The sequence below is a fragment of the Sebastes umbrosus genome, chromosome 15 (genome assembly GCF_015220745.1).
Source record: "Sebastes umbrosus isolate fSebUmb1 chromosome 15, fSebUmb1.pri, whole genome shotgun sequence".
NCBI lineage: Eukaryota > Metazoa > Chordata > Actinopteri > Perciformes > Sebastidae > Sebastes > Sebastes umbrosus.
This window is the reverse complement of record NC_051283.1, coordinates 7,849,000-7,865,932: the sequence shown is the minus strand read 5'-3', so window position 1 is coordinate 7,865,932 and position 16,933 is coordinate 7,849,000. Positions and strand designations below refer to the sequence as shown.

Genomic DNA, 16,933 nt, shown 5'->3' with positions numbered 1-16,933 from the left:
TCCAGCTTCTTAAATGTGAATATTTTCTGGTTTCTTTACTCCTCTATCAAAGAAACTGTCATTGAGTTGTGGACAAAACAATACATTTGAGGACTTTGGGAAACACTGATCGACATTTTTCACCATTTTCTGACATTTTATAGACCAAACAACTAATCGATTAATCAAGAAAATAATCAACAGATTAATCCACAATGAAAAATAATCGTTAGCTGCAGCCCTAGTTCATTTTAAAATCAAGTTGAAATTACACCAAATAGTGTTTAACGCTATTTCACCACATTAAAATCTGTAAAAATGGGACCAAAACAACAGTAGGGTCACGTGTTTAAAATGCTCCCTGAATTACGTGTCATTTTATGGATTCAAATGAAGCAGCTGCCTCATCTGGTCTCCTTGAATACTGACATTATTTCTACGAAAACAACACTATTGTATGAAATAATTATAATTCTTCAAGTATTGTTAAGTTCCTATATTAAAAATGCATTTTTCTTCAGTATTAAGCAGCATACAAATAACAAGAAACTAATGCCCTACAGCTCAGCCCAGATCATTTCTGCTGGCAGAACAGCTGTCCCTTTTAAATAAAGGTTTGTATAATTAAGACTCCAATGTGTTGCTTTTGTGAGAGCCATCTCACAGTATGCTGCAAGGCCTTTGATTTGTCTGGGATGTACAAGCTCCAAAGATTTTCTGTGGACTAACGATGGCTGCAGAGAAAGAGACGGAGATTTAACAAGCAGACAGACAGAAATGCACTTCCAGGTCAAACTTTAACAAGCCTCTTATTGGGCAAATCCTGGGTCAAACTTTAACAAGAAGTGCTGCCAAATGGCACAGTGAAGGAGCACATATGAGCCATCGAGTGTCAAACAGACAGCAGCGGCAAGACAACAGCATACGATTTTATTACCGAGGAGAGAGTGGATAATTGTGCTTGTTATGAGGGTCGTATCTGATTTGACCCTTTATTTATGGTTTGCCTATAAGACTTAATGATTGTTTTACAGCCAAATGCAACAGCAGTGACATGTTAACAGGCTGACAAAAAACAATATACATGCTGCATCTGGTCACTGTGCTCTATTAATGGAAATGAGGCGATGAAATCATTCAGTAAGTCACTCTAAACACATACAAATGAGATATTGGGTTCGCAGTGTATCCTACTTAGAATGAATTTGTCGGCATGCCATATAATAGAAAAAAAGAGCACAAGAAACAGAGGGAGATGTCCCTAAATATCTGAACACAATTAGGCTTTAATATGAGGCTCTAAAAAGACACGGCGAAGCAAGCGGCCCAGCAGGACACCAGGAAAGGTCTCTCGGCACTTACTGGTGGTAAATGAGCATCCATCTCTCCTCATCTCTCGGTGCATTACAGGATAACTTTTCCTGCTCCAAAAACCTAGAAAATGCACTTAACTTTCATTTACTGATATCCCACCACCCGTCGCTCATTAAAGATTCATGCCCCCCGCCACCACCACTGCAACCGCCACCAAAGCCTCTGCTTCTTTTTCTGTTTTCAAAAGGTGAGCATGACAGACCAAGTGAAATTAAATAGCATTTTTTTTTGTCTGTTACAGCAGTGGTTCCCAACCTTTTGCCATAAGGGACCCCTTTCCTATCATTGAGTAAACTGACTGACTAAGTGACATATTGTATGGGTATTTCTTTTTATATTCAATGCAGAACAACTGATGAACAGTACAATTAACCCAACTAGTGAACGCAATAGGAAGTTTGTGTAAAACGAGCCATTTGGATGAATTTTGAGCTGATTATTTCCTGTGAATATTGCATCAGAGATGAGTTTTCCTCATATTTCTAGGAACTTTTAATATAATTCTTTGTCTGTATTATGTTTTTTTTGGTTTAGCAGATAAGGAAGGCTCTGTGAATACAGCTCGTGTTCAGGTCTTCACCGTGCCCTTATCTTGTTTATATCTTAAATAATAATCCAAACTATAAAAATAACAATTTCATTTAGTTTTCTTCACATAAATGAATGAAATCCTGAGATATAGGCCAACTGTATATGTATTAAATAAAAGGTTGTCATCATAGACTGTGTACAAGAAGTGGACGTAGTCACCCATTGATTTGTGGACTGCCGTTTTGAAGCCTCGAGTTCGGCATTTTGGCTGTCACCATCTTGTTTTTTTGCAACCAGAAGTGACACGAGAGGGTGGAGCTAAGTACAACCGAACGCTTTTTAGGCAATGTTACAGTTAACTTTCATGATGTGAAAACACACTGTGAAAGGGTTACAGTTGTAAGATGAAAACAAGGACAATTCCCAGACCGGACAACGCCGTGGTAGCAACCTGTCAAGGTAGCCACGCCCTAAAGCATCCCCTGCTTTATGGTCTATTTGACTCTAAATGGGATCATCATTTACTAAATGAACATCATGCTGTATTGAAGAAAACTTGAAACTAGCGATTTTAGACCATAAACTCATGTTTATAGTGTTTACTGAGGTAATAAATCAAGTGAGAAGTAGGCTCATTTTCTCATAGACTTCTATACAATCAGACTTATTTTTGCAACCAGAGGAGTCGACCCCTGCTGGCTGTTAGAAAGAATGCAAGTTTAAGACACCTCTGCTTTGGCTTTACTTCTCAGAGCCCGGAGGTAGCCCACTAGTTGTCTTATACCCCTTAAAATTGAAGGTTTGGCGACCCCTTGCAGGAGTTGGGAGGTTGGGAGCCAGTGTGCTACAGCATACATATCTGCTCCTTAAATCACTTGTCCTGTGTTCTCCTTCGAAAAAAGCTATGAAAGCAAAAGGGAAACTTTTCTACTGGTATTTTACATTTTTGGGTTTCATGATGGCGCCCCCTTTTGAATTAATTTGATGGAATACTGTTAGGTATCTGTCTACATGTTTATGCAGACCGTATTTCTATACAGTCAGTCAAATTTTGCATAAAGCAAAAAAAATCGGTCACACTGAGCCAGACAGCAGCCTGCTACACAACAGAAGAACAACAACCTTTCAGTCTCTTTCTTATCTAACTTGCAAACATGAACAATCAACAATAAATCTTGTCCTTCACCATAGCTGGTTGAACGGGCCACCAAACCAACATTTTCCGGGGAAAAGTGCACCGCTTACGTCAGATGGCTAATTAGCTGCCGTGGTCCTTCCTCTTCAACACCACTAACAACACGCTGTCTGCCGATATGACATGATGTAGGTGTAACACCAACACACTGGCAGCCCGCCAGCTGCTGTCAATCAAACACAAACACACCCCTACAGCCAACATGAAAAACAGCATTTCTGATATTTCCCAAAAGAGCTTTTTCTTGCTTTCAATAATAAAAAATACTATTAATAATACATTTGAAAATCACATTGACATTATTTTTTACAACAAAGGGATGACTAAATGTGATTTCAGATGGACCTCAATGCATCAAAGAAGATTAATGATGTTAATGGTTATGAAACAATGATGATGTTTTGTTTGTTTCCATTACATTAAAATTACACTTAAAATGTATCTTTGGTGACAGAATAATGCAATCTGGCTCTACATCACATACAATGTGTGAATATTCTATTATCTTAGTTTCTTTGTATGCTGTGGTATAAGAAGACTCCTTTGGAGAAGAGAGCTGTTTATATCAGCACAAGTCCCCTATTAAAATACCGAATCAAATAATACCTGACAAAAGAACAAGTCTAAAATAATAAATTAGTCCCAAGGTAATAAAACAGAGTTTTTACGGAGGCGATACAGATGACAGACAGGAAACAGAGCAGGGTCTATTCTTTCCTTTCATCCTCACTACTCGTTGGGCTTTAACATCAGCTGCTCAGAGCAGTCGACTACACCGAAACTGTACGTTTCTTAGACTGCAGGATCGGAGGCATTTCTCGCCCATACAGAAGGTCTGAGATCAGTATCCGAAGGGCAGAAATACGTTTAACATTCGCAACAAAATTTAACGTCTTTTGGCAGCACAGTTGCTACATTCAGAAGGAAGAAAAAATTGGGGCCTTGAACTGTGCATCTGAGCTAGCAGTGGCTGCCGCTGCCGGGTTACTGTCTTCCTCTACGTTAACGTAAAACCTAACGAGGTAATTTTATTTTCAAAAGACTGGAGCGGAAATTGACATGTGCGTCACGTGTTGCTGGACATTCGAGGAAAATGCATGAAAAATAGGCTGTTGAAAGTCGTGCTGTGCCTCACGAAAAAGAAAAAGGGAAATTCCTGTCTTTATACACGAATCAAATAGAATAAATTTCGTGACTATTTTACAAACTGCCATTAACTGTGTTGTCAACACACACACACACTCAATTTATTCAATTTGATTTTTAAAAAAGTAAAGAATAACAGGATTTCGGAGGCCCCTGGAGGTCGGAGGCCTATCGACCCAGTGGATAATCCGTGCCTGACTACAGAGTGTTTGAAAAATTATTTTTAGGCTTCTACTTTGAGCTTTTGATATCTAATGTTGGGCTGTCAATCGATTAAAGAAATTCAATCGTGATTAATCGCAAATTAATCGCAAATTTATTCAAAATGCACCTTAAAGGGAGATTTGTCAAGTATTTAATACTCTTATCAACATGGGAGTGGGTAAATACGCTTGCTTTATGCAAATGTATGTGTATATTTATTATTGGAAATCAATTAACAACACAAAACAATGACAAATATTGTCCAGAAACCCTCACAGGTACTGCATTTAGCATAAAAAAATATGATCAAATCATGGCAGGCAACAATCAACAACAGCTGTCAGTGTGTCAGTGTGCTGACTTGACTATGACTTGCCTCAAACTGCATGTGATTATCATAAAGTGTGCATGTCTGTAAAGGGGAGATTCGTGGGTACCCATAGAACCCATTTTCATTCCCATATCTTGAGGTCAGAGGTCAAGGGACCCCTTTGAAAATGGCCATGACAGTTTTTCCTCGCCAAAATTTTGCACAAGTTTGGCAACAAGCTAGTATGACATGGTTGGTACCAATGGATTCCTTTGGTTTTTCTAGTTTCATATGATGCCTGTATCTTCACTCTAGCTTTAAAGCCCGCTACAACCTAAAAATCGCAAGTTGCAATAATGTGTTAAATAAATTAGTGGCGTTAAAACCTGTTATTGTCGCGTTAACTTTGACACCCCTAATCTAATGCCAAGTATGAGACTCACAGAAGTAATACAGAAGACTGTATACATAGTGGGCACATTAATTCTCCAACATTAGAGGGGGCGAGGGAAGGAGAGCCTGCTAAACTGTACAAATTCCCATAACAGCGGAAAAAAAAAATTGAGGTTATGATCTTCAACCTTGGTTATTTTTTCCATGTCACAGTGATGTTCGAGGGGGAGCTCTGAATCATAATATTGTACCTAACAGAGTATTTACTGAGAGTGTAGGTGACTTACACCATCTGTTTATAGAGCAACAGGCTCAGGCAGACACTCTGCCAGCAAAAAGGCACAAGGTCCCCGGGCTTATCTCGGCTGAGGTGTGCTGCTGCTCCTCGGCAGCAGCGAGGTGGAACGATAAACATAATTAAATTGAGTTGGATTACACAAAATGGATCGGATCAGTTGGGAAGGCGGAGAAGCTAATCCAGTGCAATCCACTCTATAGAGGCGCCAACCACACAAAACGACATAAATAAAGAGGAGGGGAAGGGAAGCGGTGGCTGTCACGGCGAGATCAAGGCAGGGGCACGGAAAGGACCGCGTCAAAGTAAAAACCAGCTCCAAAGTCAAATATTAACTCTAATAGTGCAGTTTAGTGCCAGAAAATAAGAAAGTGGGCTGAAAACACTTCTTATTCTCTACTGATGTGAAACCAAAAACGAACACTGTACATTACCGTACGTGTGAAATGTGTTCAGAAAGCTTCCATAGTGTCAAAAATTAATAAGCAATGAATTTACACCACTCATCGAGGAAGTGGGAGATCACAGTGTCTGTATGGCATCGCAGCAATTATTCCATTTATTTAATCGTGGATGATGTGGCACTCCTTCTAGCGTTTCACCTGTTTTTAGTTATAGAAGATGACAGCGAGTTATGAAAGCAGGGGTCAAGAGTAGCCTGAGAGTTTCTGTATTTTCTTTTTTAGACATCTGAACTTTTTTATTTATCACTAACGCATCTACGACAGCACTCCCATCTCCTTTTCTATTTCAACTCCCATTCCATTTCACTCCTCCATTTTTTGTTCCCCCCCTTCAGATTGCATTTTCCCTTTTGTAACTGACTTTGGTACAATCCCCTTTACAAATAACCTTTCCCTGGGGAAAGAGACTCTTACTTTCTCTACAGCCCTGCCAACCCACTCCTACCCTCTCCGTCTTTTCCATCCCCATCTCCCTTTGTCTCCCAGCCTCGGGCACAGTAAACAGATTGATACAGTCTGGGGGTTTTCTTCTTCTTTTCAAACTAATCCAGTGTAATCCTAGTCTGTCTGCATCCTGTCTTGGGCAGCACTGCACGGAGAATATTATCATCCAATAAGATGAGGATTAATGGAGCTATCAGTGATGCAGGGAGGGCTAAAGCAGAGGCTGTATTGTTGAGATGATGACACGGGCTCTTTCAATATCCGTCCGGTACTGGCAACCCGTTCTCACTCCCAACGCGACAAATAAAGACGCTTGGTCAGTGGCCCTCGCAATCTGATACCAATGCACCGAGGCACCCTTTAGCGTCTGTATTTGTCGCGAGTGCCCGATCAGTATTGTGTATGTGCAACTCTCAACAGAGATGAGATGGAAACGAGATGCTTCACTCGTTAGCTACTTTCATCATCAGCACCAGAAAAAACTGCGTGTTTAATAGTGTTTTAGTTGCCCTAATTTACTAGCCTGGCATGGCATTTTACTTGCCCCGGGACAGTGGGCAAGCCTTATTGTTGAGCCCTGGTTATTGACATGACTCATTAGTGCCGTTTGTATCGTTAATCCCGTGAGTCGTGAGCCAGTCAAGTTAATGTCAACCACGATCTCTTCCTAACCTTAGCTAAGTGGTTTTGTGACATAAACCTAACTACATTTGAAAACAGAAGTTTATTTTGAAGAGACACTGTGCATGTAAGCTGTCCGTGACATGTCCTAAACTTACGCTAGAGGATACCTAGAGCGTCATAGTTAGAAGCTTAAGGCCACTGACCAAGCGTCGGTATTGGACAAGTTGGGAGTAAGAACATGTAGGTCCTGGTACAAAATTAAACGTGTCTAAAGCACTAAGTATAAGAATATGTCAAGTAGCGAAAGTCAGCATTTAACATCAATTTGTAGATTTGTTTAAGCAAATTGTAATTTTAATGTTCTTGTATGGCTGCTTGGGTTTAGACTAGGGCTGCACAATATCGCTTCTCTATCGTTTTTGGGATGTCAACTAGCGCGATAAGACATTGTACTCAGGGTCTTTTTTTAGTTAGTTGAAAAAGAGTATCAGTAGAAAACTGCTCTTTAAAATGTTAATATGTTCCTTTTTTTATTGGTGCCTTTTGTGTCCAGTTCAATTTGTTCAATAAAAGAATGTTGGATATCATTTCCTATCTTTTTTTTTAATTCAACAAGCAATTGGTTGTATTTTAGCAGAATACTGGAAGCAGCAGACATGCAGAACTAAGTACACTAATATCTGTATATTTATCATAAGTACTATTGTTACTGCGATATTCAACATTATCGCATATCGCTACTTTGCTTATATCGTGCATCCCTTGTTTAGACTCCATGTAACATTTGCGAACTTTGCCTTTCTTTGTTAAATGAAAAAAAGGGTTGATATATAAATATATTTTAATATATATATTTTTTTAAACAAACAAATTCAAGAGTAAGGTAAGGTGAGTACGGTAAGGTAAAAGCACTGTTTTGTTGTATTGGCACCTGCATACAAATTGTTAAATTATACTCAGCCGTGCCAAAGACCCTGCAACACACATCTCTAAGTGATCTCTCCTCACCAGAGATGTGGAATATCAGCTTTCAGCATACTCCTGCCTAAACAAGTGCACTTTGCATTATTTAAGATGCCCTGGCTGGCCGCTTTAATTGGGAGTCTCCTCTTGGATAGCTGTCCTAGCAGACAGCTCAAGGCAGGCCCTGAGCAATGTATGGATGCAGGTGGAGGAGGAAAATGCACATCTTTGTGGCATTTGAAATATGAATGCAGCATTTATACCGGAGCAGCATGTTCAGCATGGGAATTTGACAGTAAATCAACAAGCTGAGCCCAAGGCGAGCTTTGTGCCAGGTGGAGACTGTATGCAATACGGTGAAGGCATTGCATGGACCAACAGAGCAATGAACCAACAGATGGAGAGGAGTAAATTAGAGCTGCAACGATTAATCAAGTACTTGTCAACTATTAAATTAAGCCGCAACTATTTAGATAATTGATTAATCGATTTGGGTAATTTTTTTAAGAAAAAAAGTCAAAATTCTCTGATTGCAGCTTCTTAAATGTGAATATTTTATGGGTTCTTTACTCCTTTATGACAGTAAACTGAATATCTTTGAGTTGTGGACAAAACAAGACTTTTGAGGACGTCATCTTGGGCTTTGGGAAACACTGATCAACATTGTTCACCATTTTCTGACATATTATAGTGCAAAGAACTAATCCATTAATCGAGAAAATAATCATTAGTTGCAACCCTATGCAATTAATAACTTCTGGTTTTGTGGTATGACATTTTAACCGGGGTTTGAGCAGAAAAGTAACATGTTACTAAAACAACTGTTCAAAGCTGACTCAAAATGCTCAGATTTTCACTGTAAAGCATCGTATAGTATGATAACTGGATTATGGCACCAATTCTAAAACAATACTTTTTTTCAGTATCTGAGTTTTAAAAAATACAACCATGTTTTTTTAAGGTATGCACCAAAACCGATACTGACTCTACTTGCTGAATCAGATATCGTTGTCAATGGGGCCGATCTATTCAATTCAATGCTATGTTTAAATACTACATACATTATATACTGGTATTTTAATTCCCAATTTAAGTTTTGACCAATTTCTTGCTGCATTAAAACGGTTTACATTTGAATTGTAATTCCTGTTAATTTTTAATATTTTTTACCAAGTTGCAGATGTATGATCTATTATTTTAATAATATATAGCCATTAATTGAATTTCTATCTATGTATTTATTTGTTACATTTTGTTTTAAAAAGTTAGGAAAGCAACGTTTAAGTCAAGCCTGATGTTGCCTCACACATAAAAGAATGATCTCAGTCACTTGTTCTGTTTATCTGTACAAAATGTACCTTAAAGGGAGATTTGTCAAGTATTTAATACTCTTATCAACATGGGAGTGGGCAAATATGCTGCTTTATGCAAATGTATGTGTATATTTATTATTGGAAATCAATTAAAGACACAAAACAATGACAAATATTGTCCAGAAACCCTCACAGGTACTGCATTTAGCATAAAAAATATGCTCAAATCATAACATGGCAAACTCAAGCCCAACAAGCAACAACATCTGTCAGTGTGTCAGTGTGCTGACTTGACTATGACGTGCCCCAAACTGCATGTGATTATCATAAAGTGGGCATGTCTGTAAAGGGGAGACTCGTGGGTACCCATAGAACCCATTTTACATTCACATATCTTGAGGTCAGAGGTCAACGGACCCCTTTGAAAATGGCCATGGCAGTTTTTCCTCGCCAAAATTTAGCGCAAGTTTGGAGCATTATTTAGCCTCCTTCATGACAAGCTAGTATGACATGGTTGGTACCAATGGATTCCTTAGGTTTTCTAGTTTCATATTATACCAGGATCTCTTAGCTTTAAAACAGACAGCCCTAATACAAGAACAAGTACAAGTACAACACTGAAGGAGAATCTGACCAGGCTTTCAAAACCAGCTTTCACTACTTTTGTTTTTTTTCAAACCACTGCCTGTTTACACATCCAGCAAACACAGAGCACCATTATCATTCATGTTACGACCAAATGAATTCAGGCCCAGTCACTCTCCTTCTAGCTCTGTTCTGAGAGAAATCTCTGGCTCTTTACCTTGTTTGGCTGCTTCACTGTGTTCACCATGTAGTCGCTAACTGTGTCTACCTGCAGTTTGGTGCTGGTGTAAATGGGTTTATCAGAGCTTTTTCGTTGCCTGCTGTGGCTGGAAAAGAGGATCACAGGAGCGGTGAGATGGGGAACAAAGTGGTGGGCCATAAAACCAAACAAACCAAACCTTGTTCATGTCTAAATATTGATTAGTGCAGCTTGAAGTATATACATGTCAAGCTTTTTTCATTCTGGATACTTTCCAGTCATTAGAGTCATTTATGCTCATCCAGGTGAAGCTAGAAATGACTGCACATGGCTTTCTTCCAGCTGTGTTATATTATCATTTCTCATTGAGGAACTAACTGTGTCTGTTTGTTTACATGCAGAGGAACACGGATGACTCATGTTAATGTTCCAGGTTTGACATTTTAACTCTATTAACGGCTATCAAGTGCTGAGTGGGGGAAAGAGCTAAATCACAGCCTCATTGGCTCATTATTGCTATAACGAGTGAGAGCATGCGTTCCACATTAGCAGTGAAATCAATGCGGGCACGTGACTCGTCGTCGCGCCTGTAAAATGAGGTGCTGTTAGGTTTTATAACTGGGATCTGCCTGTGTGTTAGTCCTGGCCTACATTTCGCCCCTGGATTCCAGTGGGAGCTGCAGCAAAGCAGAGACTAGAGCTCTGCAAACACCTCTCAGCCACAGCGCCGCTCGGCAGCCAAACCACCGCTCGTCTGAATGCAAAGCGGGTTGCTGCTGGAGCTCCCCCCCCCGTCTGCCCTCTTACAGTTCACCTGGAAATTCGCTACATCTGCGGGTCAAATAACCAGTCGGCTCTCGGTCTCCGATGGGTTTCGAGGCTGCGGCTGCTGCGCCTCCACCTCTCTGTGTGGCTCAGCATGTCGGCCAGCCGCAGATCCACAGATCATTATCGCTATCAAGCACTGTTTCCCCAACAAAACGATATCACTGCCTTTGATCCTACGCCAAAGCTTATTTCTGTTCACTTCTGGGCATTCTAGCCCAGGAACTGCTCCCACTCGGGGCAAGACTCAAGCATGGCTAAAAATACCCCTCTGTTGTGTTGATGAGATGGAGATGTTTGAATTAACGATGGGGCATCATGTCTGAAATAAGGATACTTCCCCTCTCCACCTGCTCAGTCTGTGCACATATTGCATGTTTTTTTTGTTGTTTTTCTTTGTGGGTAAGCTAGCTGAGTCTGTTAATTCAATGCAAACATTGTGCCGGGCTCCTGCTGCGGAATATCCAATTAAAAAGCACTAGATACGGAGCGTATGTGCAGCGCCGAGGTTATAACGTCCAAACTGGGCCAGAGAGGTCCTGAAACATTCAGGAGTGGGCTGCTCTGCATCCACATGCTGAACAAACAGACTACATCTGGAGCAGGGAGCGACTTTACATTTTAAACGTGTTATTGTTTACACAACTTCACCCATAGATATTCATCATTATACTGTTAAGCAATGGGGATTCTATTTTAATGATCAGCTGTGATAATCACAATAATCATAATAATGGCTTTCCACTTTCTGTCTGCATGGGAGGGAAACTGAGAGGTCTCACACATTACATACAAAAATTGTAACATTAATCAAATCATAAGGACGAATGTAATTGATTCTCTTGTTTCTTGACACACAGTCTAACACTTTAATCTAGAGCTGAAACACCTAATTTTAATCAGATGGAGTATAGTTCTACTCATGTTACATGCAGGTGCACGTCTATTCAGCTAATCAGCATTTATGAAAAGAATAATGCCTGCACACTGACTGCAAACATCTAAAATGCACATGACGAAAAGCATTTAAATAAGCAATTACTGTTGAAACTATCAACTATGTTAATGCTTTATGTTATTTACAATATGTTAATGTTTCTTTTTATGTAACTTGCAACTATTTCAGATTTTTTTTTAAAGATTTCAGATATCTTTGGGATTGATTGATATTGATATTTATATATTAAATGTGTTAATTGTCATCATAGATTCTATTGGTATATGCAAAAATTTCAAAATCGTAGAAAAAAAAAATAATCGCGATACATAGATGAATACATTCTTTTTCCTACCCGTACTTGCTGCATTTTTTTTCTACACTTTTCATTAGCAAAGACAACAAAAAGTAGCCTAGTTTGCTAAGGGAAACAGGGTCGGTAATGGGTCGGTAATGGATAAGACTGAACATTTATTTACTCCCCAAGTTACAATGGCAATTAGAATTTCACATAATAAAGTTACAGCCCTAAAAATAAGATTTTTTTTCATGTTAAACTACTGTTTCCAAGGTCAAGAATTAACTTAAAATAAGACATGAATAAATACTAGAAACAAGTGTTGTGCCTTGTGCCCCTATATACTGTTAGGTAAAACCGATTTAATGTCAGTAACAGCAAGATGCACTTCATGCCACCCGACTTGTTTCCATACCTAGAAGTCCTTCATTAGTATGCTGTTGAGGATTTTTCCTTCCATGTAGGCTGCTGGTCCTGCTTGTCTCTTATTTTGGCTTAAGATATTTCTCCAGCTCCTTGCAGTGTCTGCTGCTGACAGTATGAGGCTTGTCACAGGGGCAGAGATATGGTCCTCGCAGGATAAGAGCTCTGCGAATGGCCCAAACTTATCAAAGCAGCCCGCCCTGTCCCCGAGCTTCCAAACACAATGCTCCTCTAATTTCTCCTGAATGGAAGTCTCTCCAGACCTGGAGTAATCTCATATTCGCCGTTCAGCACGCAGCAAACTCTAGTTACTCTAGCTCTGTTCCCAGCATCCCCTGCCAATTGCATAATCAAGTCCAGAACTCATCAGCAAGATGGCAGAAGAAGTGCTCTATTAAGCTGCATCGTGTTCCATCTGTTGTGTAAGAGAGAGATAACAGTATTTACAGTTTTTGGAGTTGTGGCAGACTGTTTCGGCCAAATTTTGTGCACCGCAGAGTTCTGCTTACTTCATAAAATGTCACGGATTAATTCTGCCGCTCGCGATGGTGTCCAACTGCAATCTTTGCCCCCACCAGAAATATCACAAACTAACTTTATTGGAACATCAAGAACTTGTGTGAGGTAAAACTATTTGAATGTAAAACACAGGGGAAACATTTGCTCTAAAATTCTTTTTTGGGCTTGTCGTGCCTTATGTTCAAAGTATTCCATCATTTTTACTCGATTTTGGGGAATGGCCAATGTTTGCTATAACTCTGCAGAGTACCTGCCTGCAGTGTGGATAACGGACTTTAAGAGAGTCTCTGTCAAGGAAATGGCTGGTAAGAGTCTTTCAACTTGGCATCAAGTATTCAGTGCTCCGGTCTTTCTATCAGTGAGGGGAATGTGTGGGGAAAAAAAAAAAGACTAACCCAGATTTGAGTAACGAAACCAGCCGATAGCAGAAAGTGCTGAGTAAAACACAGCCTTATCTTCCTCACGGACTGGAATGAATTTACCTTACTGTACATGAATCAGCTCACTGCAAGATGCATTAACCTAAATCTGTTCTTTCAGTGCGCAACTGATATTGTCAAGGCCATTACATCTACTACTCTAACATACACTGAATGAATAGAAGATTATATAAGCATAGAGGTATTTCATTTTACACATCATTATAGTAAAAGGCCGTAGTATATGAATTTATAATACCAGACAAAATGAGAGTGTCGTTGCGAAACGGTGCAGCACAATGATCGTTATATGTCAATTGTCTTGCTTTCATAATCGTTCGAAGCCAAAATCGTAATTGAAATTCGATTAATTGCACAGCCCTAGTACGATATATATAGACATGACCTTGATCATTTTTGCTGACCTCAATATTGCCTGCTGTGTTTACATGCGTGTTTGTTTACAACACTTTAGCCAACATGATGCCAGAATTTCTCCCTGCTGTTTATTTATTGTTTTGGAAGTGTGGTTTTATTTATTTCGGATATTTCTAATATTTTTTTTCACATTCTAATTCCTCAGAATTAAAAGTTCATTGCTCATTTAAAGGGCATTATTGTGCTATTATATTAGCATTATATCAGTGGCATAAAATGATCTTAAAATCACAATATCGTTTATTTCAATTATTTCTGGGACAATTCATCGTCCAACAAATTAGTTATTGACCTACTCCATACTACAGTGAAGAATGTGCCACTTTTGTTTTTAAACCAGCATATTACATTTTATTAGTAGGCCATCCAAGGACATAACAGGAGCGCCAAACTCTTTCATGTCAGAAACTAACAATAATTTCAAAATATAATTAATGACCAAAAATCTAATATGGTTAAATCTGATTATATCAGAGAGGAAGGTTTTTGCATTTGTGATAATTTAAGATATTAACTTAGAGATGAAATGATTCAGTTAATTGAAGTCATTCAATCAATCTGCAACAATTTTCATAATCTTCATGTTATTTCCTAGCAAGAAATGCCAATAATTGTGAGGATTTGCTTCTTTTCATCTTAGTTATATTTATTGTAAACTGAATATCTTTGGGCTTAAGGCTGTTGGTCGGACAAAAAAAGATATTTGAGGACATCACATTGGTCTTTAGGAAGTTGTGAAGGACATTTTTCTCTATTTCCTGACTAGCATTCATGGTAGAGGGTGTCGCGATATACCGCTACTGACGTTAATTGTGATATTTAAAAATTAAATAATGATATTAAGTTAATAATACACAGATGATAAAACTGTGTAAATAATCCAGCACCTCTTAAATCACTTTATATATACTGTACAGTTATGGTCACAGACTCTCTACACTCGTCATTTGCCAAAAAAAAAAAAAAGAAACAAAATGCACAAAGTTAAAGAAGATTTCTACCGATGTTATTGTTATGTTATTGTGAATTTTTTTGGCCATGATAATTGTGTAGTAGCCCTACTTCAAGGTTAACAAATCAATTGAGAAAATAATCAGCAGATTACTCAATAATGATAATAAAGTAACTGTATATTCATATATCGCAGGTTCAGAAGGTGACAAAATATCCAGAAAGGTCATTCTGTTTGTCACTTAACTACTCCAGCAAGTAGATGACATTACAATGAAATCATGCCTCACTTTGCAGGTTTCCCCTTTGGAGTCCTTTTTAAGGACCCCTTGAAGTGTCAGGTTTGGGAGGCACCACTAGCTGGCTGTCTGAATAACACCTGCTTGGTGCAGGAGCTGCATCTGGGGGGGTTCAATAGAATTAGTTACAGTGCAGCAGGACTGTTTACAGACTAGTGCTCCTTGTCTGCTCCCCTTAAAACCAACAATAGGCTGCTCGACTCCAGACGAAGAACCATGAGTGGTACTTGAAGGATGCACTCGGATGCCATAACAGAGCACTTCCCCACATGAGGAGCTCCACGGGGCTGCGTCTGGAGAAGTGCAAAAAAATTTCTGACAGCTTCAAAGCAGAGGGGCTGTGCAACGGATTAATTAAAGCGTCTACTGAGTGGTGCTGCTGCTGCCGCTCCATCTCCATCCGTTCAAAATTCCATTTCAGTCACGTCCACTTCTTCAAAGGAAGGAAACACATGTACATTTGAATAAGAGTGTGATTATTCCATCACTTTGCACCACGGCTTACACATGTACATGCATGGGGATAGAGATGACTGCTGCAGCCTGCAGAAACTGGGGATGTCAGTCAGGTGGTTTTAAGTGTTTCACACTGCAACTGCTGGCTATAATATGATGTTATTTAATTTTTTATTTAATGTCCTGATGAAGGTCCTTGTTGACCAAAACGTTGACTAATAAAGCAGAGAAAAGTGTGTGTGGGAGCAAGTCATTTTCTTGGAAAAAGTACATATTGGAGGGGATCTACTCCCAGCACCACAAACAATTTTGAGAATGTGCATGTTTTCCTCTCCTTATAATATGATGTTATGACATCTGAAGTAGGTGCTTTGTATGTGCAAAATATCCACTTTGCCACAACATGTTTACAGCTTTTGTGCAGGATGAAAAACAGCCTCATTTAGAGGAATTTCTTTCATTTACGGTCCCAAACTTTGTCCAATGGGAATGAAAAGTTTGTTAATCTCTGGTCTTCAGTCAAACCTGAAACTCCTTTTCTAAATATGATGTTATGACATCTGAAATAGGTGCATTTTTACGTGCAAATATCCACTTTGCCACCAGTTACAACATGTTTACAGCTTTGTGCAGGATGAAAAACAGCAACAAAATCCTCATTTAGAGGAATCTCTTTCAATTATGGTCCAAAACTTTGTCCAATGGAAATGAAGTTTGTTAAAACCTCGTCTTCAGTCAAACCTCACTGATTTCACGACACACACACACACACACACACACACACTGTTTGCTGCACATGGCAAAGCAGCCATGCCAGCCAAGAGGACCTCGCTATGTTAGTGTGACCAAAAAGAGGAAATTGTAAGTAAAGACCCCACAAAACCTCTTATTTATAACTTGAAGTAGGCGGACTCGGTGCAGTCATGTAGCCTGCAGCCCAACATGAACCATGAAGCGTTAAACCTGACTATAGACTCAAAAACTGTTTTCCCGACACAGCTAAAGTGTTTACTCCAGTATTTAACCACGGTGGTGGTGGTGGTGCTTTACCTTGATCCAGTAGCCGCAGGGAGTGCTGAAAAGACGGGTCCAGCGTGTCCTTCTCTGCCAGAAGCTCCGGCAAGTACTTTTCGCTCTCCATCTCGTCCACGTTAACCGACTCAAATGCAATTCAAGTGGATACAAACAACTTCAGCTCAGCGTCCAAAATGCGGCTCCACCAAGTTGGCAAAAAATATATTTCTGTGAGGCAAACTCGTTACTGTTCATTCGCGCTCGAGCTTACAAGAGCATTTCCTCTCAGTCCTCGCGGCACATACGCACTTATATATAAAATAATAAGCAGGTTA

At 39.4% G+C, this 16,933-nt stretch overlaps 1 protein-coding gene across 1 annotated transcript in view; it reads right to left on the bottom strand.

The window, feature by feature from the left end:
- khdrbs3 (KH domain containing, RNA binding, signal transduction associated 3) overlaps positions 1–16,725 on the bottom strand; it is a 123,947-nt gene extending 107,222 nt beyond the window's left edge. Inside the window, exon 1 of the mRNA XM_037795567.1 lies at positions 16,635–16,725. Coding sequence (XP_037651495.1) covers positions 16,635–16,725 — 91 coding nt within the window. The remainder of the gene's footprint in view (positions 1–16,634) is intronic.
- Positions 16,726–16,933: the final 208 nt, after the last annotated feature.